This window comes from Pelobates fuscus, chromosome 3 (assembly GCF_036172605.1).
Source record: "Pelobates fuscus isolate aPelFus1 chromosome 3, aPelFus1.pri, whole genome shotgun sequence".
Classification (NCBI taxonomy): domain Eukaryota; kingdom Metazoa; phylum Chordata; class Amphibia; order Anura; family Pelobatidae; genus Pelobates; species Pelobates fuscus.
The window spans coordinates 140,181,510-140,195,276 of record NC_086319.1 but is presented as its reverse complement, the minus strand read 5'-3'; the positions used below and the strand labels follow the sequence as shown (position 1 = coordinate 140,195,276).

Sequence of the window (13,767 nt, the reverse complement as noted above, 5' to 3'; positions counted from 1 at the left end):
CTTCTGTAGATTCACCAACCAGCCGAATTGATGAAGTTCTGTGTGACGAAGTACCCTTCGCCACTTTGTCCTGGAGAGGCCTGCCTGCCTGCCTCCTCCCCTGCGACTATGGCCCCGGGGAGATTGTACCCCCTTAAATCACCATTTGGGCTTATGGACTTTTATTGGACTGTGTATGGCCCTTTAAGAACCATCGGTGGGCACATTGTGACTTTGGAGAACAATGCCCCTTTAAGACTATGGTCCCTGCAAGATATTGCCTGTTAAAGACTATTTTAGCAGATTGGATTTTAAAAGACTCTTGCTGCCCCTTTAAATTGTATTGGAGCAGTTCTGCAGCTTTAAATTGGCACTTCGGATGCAGCCGAAGTGCCGAAGTAGTCGAAGTGGGCGCCATTCGACAAACGAACACGTGGTGGCGGCCATCTTTGTTCATTCGAACGAGGTCAGCGGTACCTGTAGCCAAATCCATGGAACTGAAATCGGCTACACATTTCAACGAACACCGCTGACCCTTACCTTCTCCTGCACTGAGTTTTCAGCCACAGAGACTAAGTCCCGTTCGAAGATTCATTTTTTTGTAGTGTGAAATTAACCAACCGCACAGCCCAAATCTATGGAACTGTTTTGGGCAGGAAAATGTGCCTTCGGTCGGTCACAAAGGACTTCCAGCTAACTTTTTATCTACTGGATGGATTTGCATGATTTCTGAGTATGTTCATATTTCAAGTATGCTGATTAATAATATGTGAAGATTGGATGTGTGGTTTTAAAGTTATAGTACATGTATAAAAACTGTATTTTTCTTGCTTGTGATAATTATGTTAACCCATTGTGTACCATAATTATATCACAGGCAGAGGGGAGGATTTTGTGTATAATTGCTGGGAGTGTTTTCTGTAATGTACGTGTGTTATTGGTTGTTTTGTAAAACCCTGTGGGTGGTCCTATGTAGGGAAAACCTGCATAAAAGAAGGCCCTTTGGTGCCAAGTAAAGGAGATCCTGTTTGACCCTCAATACGTAGCCTTGTCTCGTTAGTCAAGGGAGCTGCTATAATCACACTGGGGATTGCTATGCTCTGCATACTCCCCTGAGCTTGAATCACTTAGCTCTTTTAAGAGCTTCTCCTGATATGCTCTCCTGGAGGAGAGGTCTTCCCCACACGGTCCTCTAGGACAGAAGCTGATCCAGGGTGGACGGAAGACGGCGAGGCTCCAGTTAAGCTACGTCGGTTATGGAGTCTGCGATGGTTGTGGTGTCCAGTGCGGTGCTTGTGGTCTTTGGCGGAGGCTAGGAAGCGTCCATCAACGGAAGGTTCCGTTACATTCTGATAGCACAAGATTCCTGTGTAGTACCGCCATCTGGATGTTTGGTGCTACCAATAGTAGGTCGTCTAGGTAATGAAACAGAGAGATTCCCTGAATCCTCAATCTTTCTATAAGAACGACCAATACCTTTGAAAAGGTCCTGGGTGCTGTGCTCAGGCCAAATAGAAGAGCTCTGAATTGAAAGTGGTCTTCTCCTATTGCAAATCGGAGAAAACAATGATGTTCCTTGGCTATTGGGATGTGATAGTAGGCGTCCTTTAGATCTATAAATATGAGCCAATCCGCCTTCCGGATAGCTGGGGAGATGGATCTTATGGACTCCATCTTAAAGGATCTGACTAGTAGTCTCCTGTTGATCATCCGCAGGTCTAGAATAGGTCTCGACTTGTCCTCGTCTTTCTGGACTAAGAACAGAGGTGAATAGTGACTCTGGAATCGTTCCTTTACCGGAACTGAAATGATGACCCTTTGGGACTTGAGGTTCTGAACATAGTCTCCCAGAGCCCTGCTTCTGCCCTTGTCCTTGGGAAGACCTGTGGGTATGAAGAAGTCGCCCCTGGGACTGAGGAATTCTAATCTGTAACCTCCTTGAATTATTGCTTTGACCCAGGAATCTTGTATGTCTTGTGCCCAAACTCTCTTGAAGAGGGAAAGTCGAGCACCCACCTCCAACGGATAGTCAGAAGTTCTTGCCTCTAGCATGAAAGGAAGTATTTCTACCTGGGGAAGAACATGAAGCATATGATTGGCCCCCACGCCAATTATTATTCTGGCTGAATTCTCTACATGGTCAGTAGCTACGAGTATCCCAAAAATATTGATCCCTAGGAGTTTGCTTCTCTGACCAAGAGGAGCCTGGTCTCCTTGTTCTCTTTTCTTGGGGTAAAAAGACTTTACGCCCTTCAGCTGCTTTTTTAATGGAATCCTCTAGGGTCTTCCCAAATAGAAGCTCGCCTTCAAAAGGTATGGAACATAAATTGGCCTTGGAGGAGGAGTCCGCACCCCAATAACACAACCATAAAGCTCTCCTTGCTGCTACCGAGAGAGCCATGGTGCGGGAGAAGATCCTGCTGATATCCAGGGCTGCTTGTGCGACAAATTCAGTAGCTATCCTAAGATCACAGATAGCATCTCTGAGGTCTGTTCACTTTATTCCTCTCTCCACATCTGTATCCAGGTCTCTCACCCAACTTTTCATGGCTCTGGATACTGCCGTAAGACAAACAGCTGGGTGGCATCCTATTCCACCCGCCGAATATATCTTGGAAAGATCAGAATCCATAGAAAAGTAGATACAAGGTGTGATAAAACACAATTATTTTAAAAAGGGGGTGTGACAAACTGCCATTTGCCACTGGGCATTGTAGGAAACTTATGGCTAGCCTCCTGCCCTACGACTATGGCCCCAGGACATATTACACGTTAAAAACTATATCTGGGCTTAATGAATTTTCATTATGCTGTCTGTGGCTCTTTAAATGGGCTGTACAGAGACTATGGACACATAGAAGATGTTTAAATGCCTTGTTGGAATTCGGTAGTAAAACCGTTCGTATGGTTCAGTACGAATTCCGTGTGTAAAATATAGGTGGCCGCCATTTCGGGACTTTACACGTGTTCGCGGCCATCTTCCGTGTGTAAAATATAGGTGGCCGCCATTTCGGGACTTTACACGTGTTCGCGGTGTTTGCCTGTAACCGCATGGAACTAAAAACGGATACGCAAACAGGCGAACACCGTTGAGTCCTCCAGACCTCCATAAATTCGTACTGTAACTACCGAACGTCCCACCGTTCGGTAGTTATACTTAATCGTCCATGGGGATTTCAGCGAACACCGAGATTCGAATGGATGGCAAGATTTTCATGTCTTTTCACCGTGCGAACGGAGACCGACCGCAAGGCCAAAACTCATGGAACTATTTTCGGCTAGTTGGTCTGTGCGGTCGGTCAAAACTTTGGAACTCTGTATCTCCCAAACCATTTGTCCGAATTGACTGATTTTCGGATATGTTACTCCCCTGAACAAGGGCTATCCAGCGATGCTGGATTTCAAGGTGTACCCCCTGTTTTTAGGGTACATCCAGAACTTGACTAAAAATGTGTGCCATATAATTATGTTATGTGTTTATCTGAGGGGAGGAGACGTGGGGGTGTTACCATGCATGTGATTGGTTAATTTCATCCTCCCCCTGGGAGTGTCCTGTGTGTACCTTTTTGTAATAAAAAGCAGGCTGGGTGTCCCAGTCCTCAGTTCTTCTTGACCCTTCAAAACGTAGCCTCGTCTCGTTATTGGAGGGAATTGCTGTATCACACTGGGGATTGCTATGCTCTGCATATTCCCCTGAGCTTAATCACTAAGCTCTTTTAAGAGCTTGTTCCAGATACGCTCTCCTGGAGGAGAGGTCTTCCCCACACGGTCCTGGAGGACAGAAACCGATCCAGGGTGGAAGGAAGACGGCGCGGCTCCAGTTAAGCTACGGCGGTTGTGGAGTCTGCGGTGGTTGTGGTGTCGTCTGCAGTGCTTGGAGTCCTCTAGGAGCATCCATCAACGGAGGGTACTCGGTCAGAGTACACGGAGCTCTGTTACAGGGGGGCAGCTACATACATATAACAAGCGACTGAAACTGAGTGGAAGCTCAAAAGTCAAAATAGTATGTGCGCTCAGAGTAAATACAATATGAAATGCGTAATAAATTTATTGAGTAATAACTCATATAAAATCACTTTATAAAAATAAATCCATATAAATAAATCAATGAAGACATACAATAATAGGATAATAAAAATAAAAAATAAAAATAAAACCTGAACCCACTGTTTACAACAATGCACAAATGAACTCTATATTATAGATACATTTTATGCATAGTGTAAAGAGTATCAACCAGCTGCCTAATAGATGATACAACAATAAAAAGCAAAATAGTTACAATAAATACGAAAATGTGCACCAGAATAAAGTATTGGAATAACTAAACAAGTGTGAACAAGTATAGTCAAACACTCAAATATGTAGTATGAAAAATAATAAATTGATTAAATACCTGCCTTGGTGTGGGCCCCCCACCGAGGTATATATAATGAGAATCCGTACTGGAAAAAAAACAAAGTTAAATGAAGATTGAGTGATGAAAATTGTAGAAAATAGCAGAGAGTTCGAAGTAGCAGACCTCCGTTAGATAGCAATAAAGGATGCCGCGGTCGGGATCTTCGAAAAAGACCGCGGTGTAGATATAACGGACCACCCACAGGTGCAGCTGATGCGATGCAAACGAGCTGCAGACTGATACCGCGGTCGGAGCCTTCACAAAAGACCGCGGTATAGAGGAAAGAAAGGAGCGGTCAGCAAGGACCGAAAAACCCTCCTTCCAGAGGTCCTGAGCAGGATACACTAAAGGACTCTCTTGAACAAAAAATAAAATAAAAAATAAATCAAGAACTGAAAAATGAGGATAAAATAAAATAAAAAGTCGGCAGCCGGGAAAACAGCAGGTCCAGAAGTAAACTACAGCCACATCTACGCGTTTCGTCCCACCCACGGGACTTTATCAAGACTACTATCAGAATCCAACTTCTTATCCATTCCCGCAAAGAAGCTGAACTATCCAGTGGTAGACTAATTCTCCTGGCTACCCTAGAGATGGTAGCATCAACCTTTGGAGGTGTCGTCCATTTCTTGGAAGTTTTCTCCTCCGAAGGCCTTGAAACTGAACCTTTTTAACAGGTTTTTCTCATTCTGCGGTAACCAATTCCTTAATGGCTCTCGGAAGAGGGAAAGAAAGCTTCTGCTTCCTAAGATCCGCAAAGTGCTTATCGGAATTTTCAGGTTTAGGAATTTCGTCCGGTAATTCAAGGGTCTTTCTTACCTTCAGGATAAGTTTATATATCGTCTTGGCATCTAGATATTCCGAAAAGAACTCTTCTTCGTTTTCACTAGAAAAAAACTGGTCGAGGATCTGAAATTCTTCAACAAAATCATGGTATTCTGAGGCTGATGACTCTGAGGATACTTATCTCTGTCTAGGCTATTTCACAGACCGCTTACTTGCCTCCATGGCCTCTGAGATGCCCTGGGCCACCTCCTGTCTGATCCAAGCCAGGATATCTGGCGACTGAGTGGGCGTTAAGGATGATGGAGCGGCCACTTTCTGCAGACAGTTTAGGCACAGATGTTTGCCTTCCATCGCCTTCCCATCACATCCTGCACAGGGGTCTGACTTCTGTCTCCTCTTACGTGGGGGAGATGAAACAGATTGTTTTCCATTACTAAAAGTGATACAAGGAACTGTTTTAGTAGATGGAGAATAAAAACTATATAAAGTAATATATAAAATAAATGGACCCCTACTCACCTGGATCCGAACAGGGTAAGGGGTTCCTACTAGGAGAGCTCATAATGGGCTACTACAACAGAGAAATTTAAAAATAATTGTCTCAGGTTAAATCAACCAGAATTTCACAGAGAAGGGGAAAAATATATAAAATTACACAAACCTGTGGCAAAGGATAGAAAATCCTGGCACAAATTTCCAGAGTCCTAACTTGTTTCCTCCGAAGTTAATACAACTTTAAACTGCACAAGTACAGCTACCACATCAACCTCCTTCAAGTTCCAGGTCTCTTTAAATAGTGCCTGCTGAATACTAACCTTGTTCCTGGCGTTTTCGGCAATTTACCTGCCATTTTCGGGTTTTGCCCATAGTAAAGATGGCCGCCGCGACCTCGCGACCTTACCCAAACTGCATTTTGGCGCCAAAAAGTGATCTGAGCGCATTGCGCATGCACGAGCGTCCTCGCCACGATCCGGGCAATCCAAGCTGGGAGGATGGAGGACGGAGTGCAGGACACCCTGATCAAAGTCAGGACGTCCCCTATAGGTACCCCTGGAAAAGTCCTGGTATTAATGTAAAACGGGCAAGAGGAATAGGAGACCTAGAAACTAATTTAAAGTGTGACAGATCCATCTGTACAGACTAAGATTGCTGGTTCGTCTGTTTGCCTCCCTTTCGTTTAATTGTCTGTCCGTATGCCCTTGTTCGTGTGTTTCCTAAGTACCGATTGAAACTACCGAACAGACGGCCACCCAGGAGAGGAGTTTGCTGCTGGTTAACCTCTTGACCCCAATTAGAACGTTGTGGTTAACCGCAGACACCTCTCCATTCCATCCGTATGGGGGGTCGTCGTTCGTATGCCGACCACGAGGCGGCGGACATTTTGGGACGCGCAACGGATCAGCGGTGTTCAGCGAGGATTCTATGGAACTAATAACGGACACTTTATCTACCGAACACCGCTGAAGACTACCGACCGCCCTTCTATTTCGTCGAGGCATACGAACCCCGGTCCGTTCGGGAATTTGTAACGTACCCATGGACTTAACCCAGATAGCCATCCCATGGAGTCAATCGTATACCGAAAGACTTGTGAAAGACTTTGACTCCATGGTGATTGAACTGTGTACATTGGATCTGAGCGCTATTCGGTAGAAATATGCACTCAAATCCAGGCTATCTGGGGATACGTTACACGAAGCACATACATTCGGTATTTTTAGAATTATGTATTTTATTGTATTTTTATTGTTATACTTAAAATGGCGATTTGCCTCTATCCCTGGCGATAATTAGGTTTCTTCCCAATTATCTCCAGGATAGAGAGGAGGGATTTATGTGTGTAAAGGGGAGTGCCTATACCGAAGCCACTGCGATTGGCTACTGTCCAACATGTGTTACAGTCTTCCATCTGGTCCCCTAGGGGAGTGTCCACCAGGTGGGAGACCTGCATAAATACCGGGCAGGTAGCCCCCATTAAACAGAATACGGTTTTACCCTCAAGACGGAGCTTGGTCTCGTTTGTGGGGATATTGCTACTGGGAAAGTGTATTTTGTGTATTCTAGCCGTGGAAGGAGTTCGGCTATTGGAAAGTTCGTGAGTTACCGCATTCCCTTGAACTCCGTTCGGGTGTTTAGCGCTCGGCCGTGCTGAACCTGCATTCCTGTAAAGGGGGATTATCGCCTAAGGGCGGCTTCATCTATTTCAGCGGATAGTGTACTTAACATCTAAAGGGAGCTAAGAAGCTCCCTTCCTAATGGCTGTAAGGACATGAAAAAGACTGAGGGACTCATCTCTGGATCCTCCTTTCATAAGAATTTGTTTAAATCCTGTCCTATTGGCTGTAAGGGGAGGAGCTAACCCATGATTAGCCTGGAAAAATAGATTCACTAATTAGTCCTAATTGTTAAAATGGCCAATATGTCTAGGATTTTACAACAATACATTGTTAGAAAACAAATATTGCAAAGAGTGAATCACTGTGGCTAAGCAAGATTGCCACATATTTAAAGGACTATGTGTAGCGCTGACTTAGAGCAGTGCACATAAGTAGGCTGGCTGGTGTGGCGACTCATAGTGATGAGGATGGGATGAGAGGTGTGGCAAACTCAGGGAGCGCCCCATTTTGCAAAAGTTCTAGCTATGCCACTGACATTATTTAATAAGAATATATAAGGAAATTAACTATTTTATTTGCAGGTTGTAATACAAGAGGGCAGACTAACTAAAATGTTTTTTGAAAAAAAAAATGCACGTTTGTTGTTTATTGGTTGTCAGGGACCTTAAGGAGGTTGCTTGCTTCGTCTAAGAGAAAGCATTAAGAATTTTACATGAGGCTAGATAAGGTTTTTTTTTTTTTTAACATTCCTGGACTTTCAGCAGCCACACTCAGCCTCCATCCTCATACAGCCTGTATCCACATTCTGCATTTTTACAGGGAACCAACTTTAGCACGACAACCGTGTTTATATTTATAGAGAAACACCTTCTTGCAAGTTAATTCTCAACGATTCGTGTTGGAGGAATATCACAATTCAACCTACATTTGGTATCGTCTTTTCAATAAAGACTCCAAAATTCAATGATGAGACCAACAAACGTGCGTATTTCTGACTTTAAAGCATATTAGTAAATGCGAAATTAAAATTATCAGAGCATTGAAATAAGATGCGGTCACTGATCCACAACCCATCCATCCATTCTTTGCAGTGCTCAAACCTCCTGATCGTTTTCCCACTCTCCACCCCTCCCTCCTTCCACTCCCACATCAGCGTCTGTGACAGCATCAGCAGTAGCTACTTGAGCAGTAGCTGCTGCTTGCACCGCGCATAGACAGCACAGGGACAGGTGATCCTCAGCTATACGTAGTGTGACAATCGAGCCGAACCTACTCGTTGGGGTCACATATCTGTGGTGGGAAAATACATCTCCGTTCTGCCTAAAGTTGGGGAGGTGGGACTTGTTCCCCGTCCCCTTGATTGTTTGTGCCTATGTCTGTGGAATGCGAACACTGCTCATTTTGATGTTGTACTGGGCTCTGCGCATGTGCAGGACTTTAGAATTACTGCACTGATCAGAATAAGTTGGATGTCTTGCTTTTCACTGAAAACCCTTAATCATATCTAAAGCAAAGGGATGTTGTCATTCAAGAAGAAGGGTTACTTTGGAATCTGGTCATTCCCAGTTATAATTGCCATGGTATGTGCACAAAGGTAAGTGATAAGGATGAAGGAGATAGCTTTCACTGACTTTAAATAGATCATTGTGCCAGGTGGCATGTACAAATGAGAAATGTTAATTATGTTCTGTATTTTATTTTTTCCTTACAATTTTTCATTTTTTAGTGTCAATGATCCTAGCAATATGTCATTGGTTAAAGAGACGGTTGACAGACTCTTGAAAGGCTATGACATCCGACTGAGGCCAGATTTTGGAGGTAATTTTTTGAGGAAAATGCTGTATAAAGACTTTAAAAATTGATTTCATATTGGTATTGCTTTTTGTTTTTTCTTTTGTTAAACAATGATCTATTCCTACACCACAGCACAAAACGTGGCAAATTCATTGTTTTATAAAGAATGGCAACCTTCCTAAATTCAGACAAATTCTTATTTTCTATTATGGGCTAGATCTTTTTTTTTGTTTTATAAATATTTACATTTACTCTGCTGCTTCTGTACATTTACTGGTACAGTTTGCAGCATGTCCTATTCATTCAATTTTTAAACCACCTATACATTGATGTTGGTTACATATTATATTAATACTGACAATATTGTAGAGGTGTTTTAAAATGCCAATGAATTTAACTCCCAAAACATATAAAAATGCATTTTTATTTATTTGTAAAAAAAAATAGCAATGCCAGTATGCATAACACTATGGGTTTTTTCTTGTCATTTGAACGATTTTCTCAACATGCTGAATTTGTGCTGTATGCATACTCATTTACTAAACTGCTTGCTGTTCATGATTATTCTTCCTTAAATGTAGCCATACAAACTTTCCCCATTTATAGAAAACTGTGGATTTTTGTTTCTGCATGCTTTAAGGAACACAAAAATATGATAACAGTAAAGCAGGTAATATGCCCATTGGAAAATTGGAAAGCAACACCATTACTCAATTTGATAAAAGCTTTGAGTGAATGGAACAAGTTTAATTTTTAGATGTCTCCCACTGTTGACCATCATGTTGGCTTACAGGTCCCCCTGTGGCAGTTGGCATGAACATAGACATTGCCAGCATAGACATGGTATCAGAAGTCAACATGGTAAGTAATGTTTTTAATATTTCTAAATTATATTCAATGCTGGTTTATACTTTAATAAAACTCATGCATGTTTTAATACATTTCATACAGTAAACTAATATAATGTTACAAAGGCACTTCCAAAATGTCTGACAGTTCCTATATTTCTTTAAGTAAACCTATCTTTTAGCTAGCAGTGGTCTATCCGTATTTCAGTATCATACCAATACCATGGCATATTTCTTTTAATGCAAATAGAGTTACTTTACTGTATTATTTCCTAGATAATTTAGGAGTGTTTTTCAATATTTCTGCTGATGAAATTAAATTGATAGCATCTACTTAGATTCTACTTAGAAAATGTCATTTCTCATAATTGTACTGTCATTATTTATGCTGCATATAAGTTGTAACGTGCTTGAAAATCCTTGGACAGGCTAACATACAATCTTATTAAACACATAGTGCCTTTTTGATCACTATGTTGACATTCAGACACCAGCTTTTGACTTGCTTGCTTCATGCAAGAGCATCCCCTGCTGACTTAAATGTTGCACTGCAGACAATACACAAAAAAATATTGATTATTTTTCTTTATACGCAAATACATAGAGGTCTGTGGCTAACTTATACAAGTTTAGAATTTGAGATTAGTATAACATAACATTTGTTTTGTTGTTATTTTTCTTTCTTCTAAACCTGTATAGCGAAAAGTTATATACTGTATTGTGACTTAGAAAGTCATGCAATTGAATCCATGCCACAAAGAAAGTTGCTGCTGGTATGTTTGTTTTTTTGGTTTTTTTTTGGCTGAGGGGAGACAATAGATAGACAAAAATGTAATCTTATCTGGGGTCTGCTGGCTGTAGTAGGGGATAGGGGCAATAGTCTGTGTGTGTGTGTGAGCAGTGCAATACATGTGTGTGTAAAGAGTGCAATGTGTGTGGGGTGCAGTGTGTGTGTGTGTGAGGGGCACAGTGTGTGAGGGGTACAGTGTGTGCGTTAGGGGCACAGTGTGTGCGTGAGGGACACAGTGTGTGCGTGAGGGACACAGTGTGTGTGGGGGGACAGAGAGTATATGAGGGGTACAGTGTGTGCGTGAGGGGTACAGTGTGTGGGGGCAGAGTGTGTGTAAAGGGTACAGTGTGTGTATATTGGGGCAGTGTGTGAGTAAGGGGTACAGTGTGTGGGGGTGCAGTGTGTGTGTGTGTGTGTGTTTGTGTATGGGGGCAGTGTGTGTGTCTTAAAAAAAAAAAAAAAAACTCATATCCCCCTCTCTTTTTATCTTTGCCTTGGAGGGAGGACAGTACAAGGCAATCTCTGGTGGTCTGGTGGAGAAGCCCTGGTGGTCCAAATGGTGAGAGTGAAGTCTAGCATCTCCCAAGGCTAGAGTTCACTCTTGCGAGATTCGGAGCATTGCCTTGTTAACAACGACAACGCTCCAAACTCGCGAGAGAAGATCCCGGCAGAGCTGCAGGTTAGAGTCCCTCCAGGTCCTCTCTCCCTCCCCTGCCGGCTGCCAGCATTATAGTGCTAGTGGGCCGGTGAGAGAGATCTCTGATCTCCCCTCCGGTCCTGCAGAGCCGGCAGGGGAGAGCAAGGCACAGCACAATTTTCTCGGTGCACACAGTTTGGGGACCACTGGCTTAGACTAAGTTAGGAGCCAGATGGCCATGTATTAATCATGTATGTATATATCCAATGTTATTTTTTGGTTTTATTTAGTAGCACGTGAACTGATACATCTATGGTGTTTCTTATTAAATAATAAAATAGATTGTTTAACCCAACTGGAATTTAAATAGTCTGGCTCCTACGTTTGCAAGGTCCTGGTGTAAAGGAATATAATTACAATATATAATTAGTAAAACTGGCAAATGCAGTATTAGTATGTATGTATGTATTGTTCCAGTGTATCATACTAACTGATAATGAGAGAGTATTCTATGTTTGCAAATTGGCTGTGCAAAAGAGTGCAAAAGGAAAACAGTTATCAGATGATCAATAGCTGATAACTTAAATTATAATTCATTCTGTATCTTACTTGGTATAATTATTGCCATAGAAACAACACAATCTATTAAGATTATCTATAAGCACCAAATATTATTTATAAAATAAAGAAGCATCACCTAAAGGAAATACAGTAGTCTTTTTATGTATGTCGATTTAGATTCAGTAGTTACTTTCCAATGGTTATCCCCATCTTTCTAATGACCTTCCTGCTTTATAGGTGATTATTATTATTATTATTATATTTTTTTTAAGTCTCAAAACAAATACTTTTTGGCATTATAAATATATGTATACCATGACACAAGTACTGAGAGTCGAATTTATTTCACTGACAGTATGTGTATAGGTATAGGATGTTCCTGTGTGATGCTTCTACATAACTTAAACTGCATGATATATATGTAACAGGTGCTGAGGACCTGGCATGTTTTGCTTTGGTGTATAGGTAAAGTGTGTGCAACTCTGATATTTTCATGACTAACTGCAACAATTCAGAATATTTTATTATAATATTGTATAATTATGTTTCTTAATATTATCAGAAGTTTGACACATTTCATTTTAAGAATCAGGCCATTATGGTAGCACTGACATCCCTCCAGGAAGTTTTTTAAAGTATCAAGTAGATATTAAAGATGTTGTTGTCCAACAACAATAGCACCTAAGAGGACACAAATGACATGATCAAATTTGATATACACTACATGGAAGTTTATTCATTCAATTTCAAATGCACTGAATAGAAATCTGAACAGTAAAAATAATGATAAAATAGACAAGCTCTGACTATAGCTTAGTTGAACATTTTCTACAGAACAGCTATCTAAGCTTTAATTATGCCATTTAGATTGGATTTCACCGTCATAGAAAGTTTAGAAAATAAACTCCAGTGTGTCAGTAGTAAACAAAATGGAAGTTGTACAAGAGCTATAGCTAGTTCCCTCCTGTTCCAAACATGTATTTCCTCATGATTTAGATTAGAGGGCCTAAAATAAGAAAAGGTTGTTGTATATATTTTCTCAGTGCCGAGACTCACTTGGTGGTGCCACCCTTTCATTACAATGTCATCTAGTAAGCGTTGCTTCATTACCTTTTTTCCCAGCATTGGGAACAGAAGCACTGGGGAGGAGAGGCATACATAGGTTCTCTAGTGCCCGTGGCCAGGAGCTGTATCACCTCCCCCTTCCGCAGCACCCAATCGTCAAAAAGTAAAAATGCCTGTTTATTCCCCACCCCAGCACCTTTGTGGGTCTCTTTGTCAACCCCAGTCCCTCTGTGTGTCTTTTAACACCTCAGTCCATCTGTGTGTCTTACCACCTCAGCCCTATGTGTGTGTGTGTTTATTTGTCCGCGCAAGCCCCTCTATATGTCTCTTTGTTCCCCCCCAGCCACTCTGTGGGTCCCTTTGTCCCGCCCATGCCTTATGTGTCTTTGTTCCTCCCAGCCACCCTATGTGTATCTTTGTACCCCTCAGCTGCCCTCTGTGTGCCTCCTTATCACCCCTGTCCAATTTTGGTTTCTCCCCTTCCTACACTGTCCCTTTATGGTATCTTCCTTCTGCTAGCTCAATACCCCTTTGTATAGTGTGACGGAGTCATGAACCGCGTAGCGGGGCTCTTGTAACCCCTATAAATAAATAAATAACATTAAATAAATTATAAATAACATTATATACATGTAGTTTTGAGTGTAGGCCATACCTCGGAAGTCTCACTGCTCAATACTCTGCCATTTAGGGGTAATTAACTTTTGTTTCTATCCATGCAGCCCTTGCTACACCTCCCCTGACTGTGACTCACACAGCCTGTGTAAAAAACCAAAGTGGTTTAACTCTGA

General features: G+C 41.9%; 1 protein-coding gene across 1 annotated transcript in view; it reads left to right on the top strand.

The window, feature by feature from the left end:
* Positions 1–8,500: 8,500 nt before the first annotated feature.
* The window catches only part of LOC134602533 (gamma-aminobutyric acid receptor subunit beta-2), a 1,133,816-nt gene continuing 1,128,549 nt past the window's right edge, over positions 8,501–13,767 (top strand). The window contains exons 1-3 of the mRNA XM_063447493.1: positions 8,501–8,875; positions 9,008–9,099; positions 9,869–9,936. Coding sequence (XP_063303563.1) covers positions 8,799–8,875; positions 9,008–9,099; positions 9,869–9,936 — 237 coding nt within the window. The 5' untranslated portion in view covers positions 8,501–8,798. The remainder of the gene's footprint in view (positions 8,876–9,007; positions 9,100–9,868; positions 9,937–13,767) is intronic.